Source organism: Triticum urartu, chromosome 1A (genome assembly GCF_056163025.1).
Source record: "Triticum urartu cultivar PI428250 chromosome 1A, HENAU_Tu73, whole genome shotgun sequence".
Taxonomy (NCBI): Eukaryota; Viridiplantae; Streptophyta; class Magnoliopsida; order Poales; family Poaceae; genus Triticum; species Triticum urartu.
This window is the reverse complement of record NC_141873.1, coordinates 585645055-585655773: the sequence shown is the minus strand read 5'-3', so window position 1 is coordinate 585655773 and position 10719 is coordinate 585645055. Positions and strand designations below refer to the sequence as shown.

Here is a 10719-nt window from a genome sequence, read left to right as displayed (position 1 = left end):
TTGTCCCTTTTGTTCCCGATTGCGTGACGAGTTTCAACAATCTGTTTCTTGATTCAGTTATCATCTCTAACATAGAGAAGCTCTAAGATAATGTGAGTCCTTTTAAGTTGCACTTGTTTAATTATTAGTCTCCCCATGTTTTTGAACATGTTTTTAATAGAATGCTATATGAGTGACCTCATGTTGATGAAAATAACGTGCAAAATGAATAGATAAAGAGAAGGGAAATCATAGGGCGGTCATGTAGTGAAAGGATCTATACAAGACATCACACAATTAGTTTTCAGAGTGAAACTTCCATGTTTTTAATATCACAATGCATGATAGCACAGTGCTAGCTAGCCAAACTTCCATGTTTGTAATAGCACAGGTCATAATTAAACTGAAAACAAGCTGGGGCCATCATTGGTTCTCCTTTTTTTTTCTTATCTTGTCTTCACTGGTTTTCCTTGGTAGCAGCCTGGGCTTCTACTTGTCACCCAAAATAACAGAACTAATCATACAGAAATAAAGCAACGCCTTGGCAGCTCCACGAACCACAGCCTTAGCCGCATTTCCATAGGCCTTCACATACCTGCAGGTAGAGAGAGGTAGGTCAAATAAGATATATGTATCAACTCCTGTCAAACTAACAAACAGGAAATTAAAGAAGAAATCGATCAATTATTGTATCTGAATGCATCTTGTATATTGTACGTACAACTCAAAGGCATCTGGTGCTGCTTCCTTGTGAAGCTCCTCCAAGTTATGCCACGATGCAAGAAGCGCCTCCATCCTGCACTGGACCTCAGATTCCAAGGCAGACGGCTCCTGTAGTCTCTTGGATATCTGGATTGATACACATAGATAATGGTTACTGTACTTACTTTGCACCATCAATCTTTAAGTAAGTGCTGACAGCGACCGGTAAATAATTAAGAAGGATACTATCTTGTCTGCCAGTTTGATATGTACAGAATGCATGGTGCACGTCAGCACGTGTATCGACTAGCCACAGAATCATACTTGCCGTATATGGATAAATGAAGTCACATGATCATCATACTGTTCTGAATTACATTCCCTGTTTGTGGACTGTGAAACCCCTACCCTTATAGGTGGGGATTTCAACCTAGTCAGGTATAGCTCGGACAAGAGCAATGGTAATGTCAATCATAAATGGTGCGACCTGTTCAATTCCTGGGTAGATCTCTGGAGTCTCCTGGAAATCAGAATGGGGAACAGACTTTTCACCTGGGCTAATAACCAGGATGATTTAGTCATGACCACCATTGACAGAGTCTTTTGTTCTATGGATCTTGACAGGCTTTTTCCTCTAGCCACCACTCAAGCCTTACCTAGGTTGGGAAGCGACCATACCCCCATTTACTGGGACTCTGGAGTTGGTCTCCCCCGCTCCCCCGCTCTGCTAGGGTTCCCTCCCCACGCCGCCGCCGGCGACCTAGCTTCCCCGCCGCCGTCGGGCGCGCGCCTCCCGCCCCGCTCCCCTCCTCCTCCTCTCCCCCTCCTCCTCCTCTCCCCCTTCCCTCCCCTCCCCTCCCACCGCACGCCCCCGCGCGCCCGGGGGTGCCCCTGTGGCCGTGGCCCTCGGCCCCGCCTCCCTCCCCTCCCCCCCGCCGTCGCCGGTGAGCTCCGTCAGGCAAAGCCCGAGAGGCGCGGCGGCGGCGGGGCCCTCCTTCCCCGTCCGCTTGTGGGCGCCGGCGCGGGGCGGCCCCTTCGAGCGACGGCGCTGGACGTCCGCGGGATCCAGCGGCGCGGCGGCGGTCTCGCGGGGCGGCGGGGTGGCCTGCTGGTGGCGGCGCCCCGGCGACCCTCGTTCTGCGCGCGGCGGGGCGGCTGCGGTGCTCCCGTCTCGAGAGGTGGCGCGCGACCGGTCTCTTGCCGGATCCGGCCGGATCTGGCTCTAGGGGCCGGCCGGTGGCGCCTGGCTCTGGTGGTGCGTGCCCGGCGGCTCCGGCGCTTGGAGCTCGCCGGACGACGCAGGTAGGGCAGCGGCCGGGCGTGGCTGCTGCTCCGGCCGTGGGCGGCGGCATGGGTAGGTCTCGGTGGTGGCCTACCGGTGTCGTGGCGGCTTCACGGTGGCTCGACGGATCTGCCCGCGGCAACGGCCGGCTTCTCCGGCGTCGGTTTGTCTGCGTTCGGGCCGTCTCGACCTTCACCCCCTCTCCTCGTTGCCTGGGTGCTACTCCCATCAAAGGGCCGGTCCTCTCCCAGCTGCGGTCCACTGCTCATCTCGCGCCCGATGCCGCAGGACCGAGCTCGTCTCACGCACGATGCAGCAGTTCCGAGCTCGTCTCGCACGCGGTGCAGCAGGACTGACCTCGTCCCCCTCTCGTTGCTGCAGGACCGAGCTCGTCTCGCGCTTGGGGCAGCAGGATGGGTCGGTGGATGCCAGTTCTAGCCGACCTATTGGGCCTCGACGCTGGGGGTTGCCCAGGGGCGCGAAAGGTGGGACCTGTCCGCTCGTCTCTTTCTTTCGGGTGCGGTAGGTCTCGTGTGAGGTGGCGTCGAGGTCTTGGATGCTGGGGCGGCAGCCCTGGTGGTGGTTGCGCGGTGCTCTTGGGAAGAGCCCGTGCCTTGGTGCTGCCCGGTCACCATGGTCATGTGGGCGGTGTGGTTTCCGGGGTGTGGCGTTCGGTGGCGGTGAATGTTGGCCGAGGTGAAAACCTGCTCTATCTTCGGACGGACCAGCGGCGGCGAAGATCGTTCCCTTCTTGAAGGCGTCGTCACGGCTCTCATTGCCCATCATGCGGCTCCGGGGGAAACTCTGATCCTTGGATCGGGCGGTGGCGGCGCTCCGGCGTCGTATCCTTCCTGAAGGCGCCGCCTTGGAGCACATGGTTCGTCATATGTAGATTCATCTCTTCGGGGCGGTAGTGCTAGGAGTGGTGTTGCTGCGCCCAGCGCCTATGTATCATGTCCTGGGTGTGTGCGTGTGTTGCGTTGGCGTGGCGTGTGGTTGTACTGGATGCTTGTGGTTTGGTGCTTTATATATAAAGCGGGGCGAAAGCCTTTTTCGGTACAAGTTTGAGAAGTGGTGATTGTTGGAAAAAGATTTCCCTAGCATAGTAGTCAAGGCCTGGACTACCCCGGTTGTAGGGAAGGATTCAGTAGATTCCTGGCAGAAAATGAGAAACTTGAGGAAAGCCACTAAAGGCTGGAGTGCCAACTTTGAGGTAGACCTCAGGAGGCTCAAGAATAATCTGATTGAGGAATATGATTCGCTAGATATTAAAGCTGAAACTGCTGAGCTAACCAATATAGAGCTAGCTAGATTACATGAAATTAGGGATGAGATGAATAGAATCTGGCTTCAAGAAGAGACCAAAGCTAGGCAAAGGTCTAGGGATAGGGATATAGTAGAGGGAGATAAAATTATTGCATATTTCCAAGCCGTTGCCAATCAGAGAAGAAGGAAGACACTGGTCCATTCCTTGGAGGTGCCTGATGGCCCATTATCTGATCATGGGGATATGCTTGCTCTAGCTGCTAACTACTATAAAGAACTTTTCAGTAAAGAGGACAGGGGAGGTTTTGCCCTGTCTGATGATTTCTTTGGTAGGCAACACTGTGTCTCAGATGCAGATAATAGCATGCTAGAGTCTCCTTTTAGTGAAGAGGAAGTCAAGAAGGCTGTTTTTGACTCCTATGCTGATGGTGCCCCCGGCCCAGACAGCATCCCGTTTCAGTTTTACCAGAAATTTTGGGAGCTAATTAAGCATGACATCCTCTCTATGTTCAAAGATTTCTATGAAGGAAATCTGGAAATTTATAGATTAAATTTTTCCATGCTCACCCTCATCCCAAAAGTGCCTAATGCCACGATTATGAAGAAATTTAGGCCAATTAGCTTATTGAATTGCATTTTTAAATTCTCACTAAAGTCCTTACAAATAGGCTATCTAGCATCACGGACAAGCTGATTTCTAGCAATCAATCTGCCTTTATTAAGGGCAGATATATACTAGAAAGTGTGGTGGTAGCCCATGAAGCCATCCATTCTTTGTCTAAAACTGGAGAAAATAGGATTGTCCTAAAACTAGACTATGAGAAAGCTTTCGACAAAGTAGATCCAGACTTCCTAGAGGAACTCTTTCATAAAAGAGGGTTTGGCAGGAAGTGGATCGGCTGGATCAACAAGATCACCCTTGGGGGATCCGTAGGAGTTAAGCTAAATAACCTTGAGAGTAACTACTTCCTCACTGGAAAAGGGTTGCACCAAGGTGATCCCGCGTCCCCCTTACTCTTCAATTTAGTGGTGGACGTTCTTACTAAAATGCTGATTAAAGCCTCGGGTGAGGGGCTGATTAGAGGTCTGTGTTACGATAGCTGCCCTGGGGGTTTAATTAGCCTCCAGTATGCAGATGATACGATCATGTTTGCTGACAACGATCCGCGCATGGCCGCTAACTTGAAGTGGGTCTTGACCTGCTTTGAACAAGTATCTAGGATGCGAATTAACTTTGATAAAAGTGAATTGATCCCGATAAACATCACTGTAGAGGAAACAACCAACCTAGCCGAGATCTTTGACTGCCCGATAGGCAAATTTCCTATCAAGTACCTAGGGGTCCCTCTGCATGTAGATAAACTAACGAGGGAAGATATCCAACCTTTGCTGGATAAAATCCTCAAGAGGATTGCTGGGTGGAGAGGGAAGCTCCTTTCCTATAAGGGGAGGGTGATTTTGATTAAAACCTGCCTGTCCAGCATAACTATTTACCTGCTCTCCTTTTTTAAATTCCCCAAATAGGCCTTAGATCTCATCACAACTCTCAGATGGCTAATTGCCTCTGGAATGACTATGAAGTACATAGGAAAATCCATTTGGCAAACTGGCAACTAGTGTGCATGAAGCAGGAGTTTGGGAGTTTGGGAATCCCAAACCTCCATGACCTAAATATTTGCTTGTTAGGCTCCTGGGTTAAGAGATATATGGCTGGGGAGGGGGAAATTTGGAAAAACCTCATCGATTACAAATACCTTAGCAACGTTCCTAACATATTTTGTGGTGACTCTGTTGGGGCACAATTCTGGAAAGGTGTCATATGGGCTGCAAAAGCAGTTAAAATGGGATCCAGGTGGGTGGTGGGGAATGGAGAGCAAATCAGATTCTGGGAGGATTCTGTTGGCCCAGACCCGACACCGAGTACTTTCCGGCGACGGTGATACGACCGACGACGAACGACGACGAAGCAAAGCGACGCTGACTGTCTTGTTTCTGCCCCAAGCTGGCTCGACAGTTCTTGATCGATTGACACCGTAGCCTGCGATGTGCACGTACACGACACGAGTTTCCCAACCATGATCATGATAGCAAAATTTTTCTTCAACAAACGCGACAATTTCTTTAGCCGGCAGTTGAAGACCTGGATCCTTCTCGTTCATGAGTTCGCTCATCAACATCATGTCACCATCATGTCCTTGATGGGCCATGAGCGCCTTCTGCTTCGGTGCTCCCTCGCAGTCAGCCTTGAAGTGACCGAGGAGGCCACAGTTATAACACCTCACTTTCCTGATGTCAAACTTTCTCCTCGGTGGTGGTGCAGCCTCATCGTCTGAGTCATCGTCCGAGTCGGCGAAGTTCTTTCTCACCGAACGCTGCTTCCCCTTCTTCTTGCTGCTGCTCCTGGATCCGCCTTGCTTTTCTAGGGCGATACACTGCGCCTTCGTGAGCATCACAAGCTCGTCGTTCCTCCCGTCCCCAAGACTGCACCGCATATGCTCATCATGCGCCTTGTACCATCCGACAAGATCGTCGATGGAGAGAGTCGCAAGATCGACGCACTGCTCGATCGCTGTGACAATTTGCAGGTACCTGGGAGAGGCCGCGCGCAAGAACCGTCGGACAACCGAGGTCTCAATGAGGTTTTCTCCAAGCGCGCGAATCCGATTGACGAGAGTTGCCACCCGTGAAGCGAACGCGTCCACGGACTCATCGTCGCCCATGACCAAAGTCTCGTAGTTCCTTAGGAGAGTTTGGAGATTGGCTTGCTTGACGCGGGTGTGTCCCTCGAACATGAGTTTCAGAGTATCCCACACCTCCTTCGCCGTTGCTTTGGCGATTAGGTGCTGGAGGACATCCATCGGCATCACCGAGTAAATCGCCGACGCCGCCTGCCGATCCTTCCGGTGCTCGGCTCCCTCCTTCTTGAACGCGTCGCCTCCGGGATCCACCGCGTCCCATAGCTCGTTGGCGCGGAGACCACACTCCATGAGGGCCTTCCAGACCCCGAAGTTCTCGCGATCAAACCGTGGATACGACGAACTCGCCGGAGCAGCAATTACTTTAGCCGCACCGGAGTACTCCGCCAGCTGCTTGGTCTTCTCGTCGTCCGCCATGATCCTCCGTTACTAGAAGATAAACCTTACTCTAGATACCAATTGTTGGCCCAGACCCGACACCGAGTACTTTCCGGCGACGGTGATATGACCGACGACGAACGACGACGAAGCAAAGCGACGCTGACTGTCTTGGTTTCTGCCCCAAGCTGGCTCGACCGTTCTTGATCGATTGACACCGTAGCCTGCGATGTGCACGTACAAGCTAAGCCTCCAATCTAGTTGATTGATTCCGGCCGAAACACAAGATGCACGTACGCACACAAGTCTAGATTGATAGCAAGAGGAACGTGTCGTTCCTGCTACTTCATTGCTTTAAATCAGATCCACGGTCTGGTTGTTACAGGGTACAGGCTACATGTATATATAGCCTAGGATAGCTACGTGAGCAATACTACTCGGTTTGCTAATCCTAGTCCTACACGGTACATGCAAGTAACCTACTCGTACATGAATTCCTATACCTACTCGGTGACTGCTACTAGTCCGTGCCGGACAGGGGCACCACGTCGTGGTTAATCCCAACAGATTCTTGGTTCGGCTCATCCCCCCTGGCCATCCAATTCTGGGACCTCTTCTGTATATGTAGGGAACAATGTTGTACTATCCAGCAAGTCTGGGATGGGCACGATCTTAAGCTGACCTTTAGAAGAGCGTTTGATGAACGGATGATGATTAGGTGGTATGAGCTAACGAAGATTGCTAAGAGTATTGCCTTTACTGATGAGTGTGACTTGCTGGTCTGGCAATACGAATCCTCAGGGCAATACTCCTCCACCTCCCTATATGCAATTATTAATTTTAGGGGGGTGACGCCGGTTTTCTTGCCAGCAGTCTGGAGGATTATCATCCCTCCTAGGGTACATATCTTCCTCTGGCTCCTGTTTTACAATAAGCTAATGACTAGAGATAACCTCTTGAAGAGGAATCTGAAAAAGCCAGAAGATTGTGTCTTCTGTGCCTGTAAGGAAACAGCTACCCACCTATTCTTTGATTGTGTGGTGGCCAAAGAAATCTGGTCTGTGGCTTCGGACCCGCTCCATCGACCTCTGGGTGCTAATCTAGAGTCCATTGCCTCACTCTGGGTAGCAGGCAAAAACTTAGATCATGTTAATACTGTTTGCTCTGCTATCCTTTGGGCTTTGTGGAAACATAGAAATAACATGATCTTTAATGCTGTGCCTTGGATCTCTGCCAAACAGATTTGGTCGATGGCTTTAAAACTCGTCAGAAAATGGCGGGTGATCTTCAAGGAACATATGCTCCAGCGGATGAGAGACTTCGAGAACCAGCTCCTCCAACTGATCAAGGAACCCATCCGGCTGCCGTGGAGGTGATGGAGAAAGTTGCACCACCAAGGATGGAAATTGCTGCAGCACCCAGCCCGATCTCTACCTTGGACTTCGGGAGCCTCCTGTCGCCAATCGGTCGCTGAAGAAGATGGTCCTGATCCTAGCTTGTTATAGCTGAACTAGCGCTGGGAAGTTTCATGTCCCTTGGATCTGTAAAACTGTGCTCCTTTCTCTTTTTGGGGGATAGCCCCTTTTCCTAAAAAAGATGTTGGTAGTTTCTACTTGTGTTGTGTTGCGTTTGAACTACCTCTGCGGGAGGCTTTGTGGTACTTGGGTTTGTGGCTTCTTTATATAAAAAGGGAGCCGGGGAGCTCCTCCCTTTCATCTAAAATAATAATAATCATCATACTGTACTGGCATGTATCAATCAGAAGATGAGTTGGAACTAATTGTTTGCTAAAGGGATGAGCAAAAAGTCATAATGCTTCAAGTCAGATCAGCCAGGAAAACTAAGGTTGCTTAATGATATGATTTGCATCCTGTCCTGTTATTAGTACAGCTTCAAGTCAGATTAAGCAAGCATGCTGTTGTTTCGATTGCACTGAATTCAGTTATCGGATTTCAGCAGATAAATCATGAGATAAAAGATGTCAATTTTGGTTGACGTACCTTGCTGGCGAGCTGGCGGTTGCGCATGATCCGGCCTGTCTCGAGGAGGAGTCGCTCCGGCACCTGCGATCGCTGGAGCAGGTGCAGGTCATTCTCAGATCGATCGGGAAAATAATTTGCTTAAACGATAAGCAGCATGCAGTACGTCAGCATGTACAGGTTCAGGTCAGGTTAAGTAATCCTTGATGTCGTGAGATCCATAAATCATGAGAAAGTTTAAACATGTCAATTTTGGATAAGATACCTCGCTGGAGACCTCGCCGGAGAGCTGGCGCAGGCGCATGAACGTGCTTGGCACGAGCCGGCGTCCCTCCCCGGCGACCGCCGCCCGCGTTCGCTGGAGCAGGGAGCCACCGAGACTCCTCGCCGCGCACCGAACCGGCCCCATCGTCGCCGGCCGCGAACAATTGGTTAGGATTAGGATGACAAGTCCCGCTTACGTTGCGGATCGGGAAGTTCCCCTCAGGCGGCTAGGGTTGCTCGTGCGCTTTCCTTCCGCCTCCGTGGACAACGCGAATTGGTAGTTAACTCTATCTTTGTTTTTTTTTTCTCTGGCAGAAACTATATTAAGGGGTTGCTACGCGTCGGCCGGCTAATCTTTTTAAAAGATCCATTGTCTCGCAAGCCATCAGATTTAACACAATCTTGTCGCTAAACGTGCTCTTCTACCTCTGCTATAACCACCTTGTTGCGGAAACAACATTTCCATAGAGGTTGTGTTGCGGATTTTTTTTTGCAACATAGGTTTTGTTGCAGATTTTTTTCAACATAGGTCGTGTTGTAGAAGTTTTTATGCAACATATGTAGTGTTGCAGAATTTTTTTCTGTCTTTCTTTCTTTTTGCAAAAACGATGATATTGTGAAAGAAGTTTCGCAACATAGTTAATGTTGCGAAATTTTTTGCGAATGAAAAAAGTATTCAAAAACACCGTCATCGTTGCCTGCGTCGAGCGCGCCGCTGCCAACCGCAACAGAGCAGTACTACCACTGCCCCTGTCGTTGTAGAAGCACGCCGCTGCGGGGAAGCACACCAACGCGACGGGGCACAACCAGCACCGCCCACCAACGCGACAAGGCACCACCACCACCGCCCACCAACGTGATAGGGGATCACCACCACCGCCCACCATCACATCCCTCCCTTAATTTCGCTCTTGCAGGAATGGGGGAAAAATCAGTGGATCTAGTGTGGAAAGGATGCACACCTGCTGCTTGTGCAGCCGTCCGTGACCTCAGATCGCGTCGTCGTCGTCCAGAGCGGCTGGTATGCCGCGGTCTCCTAGCCGCCGTCTACCACCCAGCCGCCGACACTATCCCAGCTGCACGGCGCTCTGCCTCTCCGCTGCTGGCTCTAACCACCACAGAGCTTTGAAACATGCTCTCAGTTGCAGAAAACTTTTCTGAAACAGCAGCTGGGTTGCAGACCCGTACGCGTGGGTGTGGTGTGCTGTCGGCCGTTGGATCAACGGACGATCCGACGGACAAGGGCCGGTGGACATGGGCGCGAGATCGGCCGGCGGAAGGTAAGTTTTTTTTCTTCCATATTTTAAACCAATCAATAAAAAGATAAGTTATTATTACCTCCGTTCCTAAATATAAGTCTTTTTTCCTTTGATAAAAACTATATCTATGCTCTCTTCATTCCTAAATATAAGTCTTTTTAGATATTTCAAATAGATTACAATATACAGATGTATGTAGACATATTTTAGAGCGTAGATTCAATAATTTTGCTTCATATATAGTCACTTGTTGGAATCTTTAGAAAACACTTCTATTTGAGCACGGAGGGAGTATTTAGAATGTAGATTCACTCATTTTGCTTCGTATATAGTCCATAGCGAAATCTTTAAACAGACTTATATTTAGGAACGCAGATAATAGTAACTTATTTTTTATAGTACTATTCATACGCAGAGGAATCGGTATGTACATACTATTAAACATCGCCCTCTGCGTGAACAGTGCTTCCGCAGAAAAAACGTGTATATGAGAGCTTGTGTCTATGTTGTGTTAAAAAAGAAGAAAAAACACATACCGTTAAAAAACTGGGATTTCTTTTACGCATTATTTCTCTCCCCCTCCTTCACCCCGCGTCCTTATATAAAGGATTATGATTTATGTTTTATTTAACACATCATTTCTCTCCGTCGGCATACTTATGCAGAGCGCCATCACAATCGACTCCCGATTCTTTCCGGTGATGTTGTTGCCGACACACAAAACAGTAGACCGGGCAGTATATTTGCAAGAACACTAACCGGTGGGAATAATTCTTTATCGACTGTCCATCTCTACACCACGACATTAGTGAACAGTGCAGCAACAATTACCTGAACCAAAAATCAGATAGCACAGTGCTAGCTTAGCCAAACTGCAGAGGCCATCATTGGTTCTCCTTTTCTTTATCTTGTCT

General features: G+C 49.8%; 1 protein-coding gene across 1 annotated transcript; it reads right to left on the bottom strand.

Moving 5' to 3' along the window:
• Positions 1 to 267: 267 nt before the first annotated feature.
• Positions 268 to 8758, bottom strand: LOC147993128 (uncharacterized). Its single transcript, XM_087542347.1, has 4 exons — positions 8548 to 8758; positions 8304 to 8375; positions 701 to 828; positions 268 to 574 (listed from the first exon to the last, which is right to left on the bottom strand). The coding sequence occupies exons 1-4, from the start codon at positions 8689 to 8691 to the stop codon at positions 469 to 471; spliced, it is 450 nt and encodes a 149-aa protein (XP_087398473.1). The 5' UTR covers positions 8692 to 8758; the 3' UTR covers positions 268 to 468.
• Between the last annotated feature and the right edge of the window lie 1961 nt (positions 8759 to 10719).

Excerpts from the sequence above, each read along its gene's own strand:
- LOC147993128 (XM_087542347.1), bottom strand. The coding sequence starts at position 8,691 with ATGGGGCCGGTTCGGTGCGCGGCGAGGAGTCTCGGTGGCTCCCTGCTC. Across the intron at positions 829-8,303 it reads ACCGCCAGCTCGCCAGCAAG|ATATCCAAGAGACTACAGGA; the intron begins GTACGTCAACCA and ends GTATCAATCCAG. Across the intron at positions 575-700 it reads GCACCAGATGCCTTTGAGTT|GTATGTGAAGGCCTATGGAA; the intron begins GTACGTACAATA and ends CTCTACCTGCAG.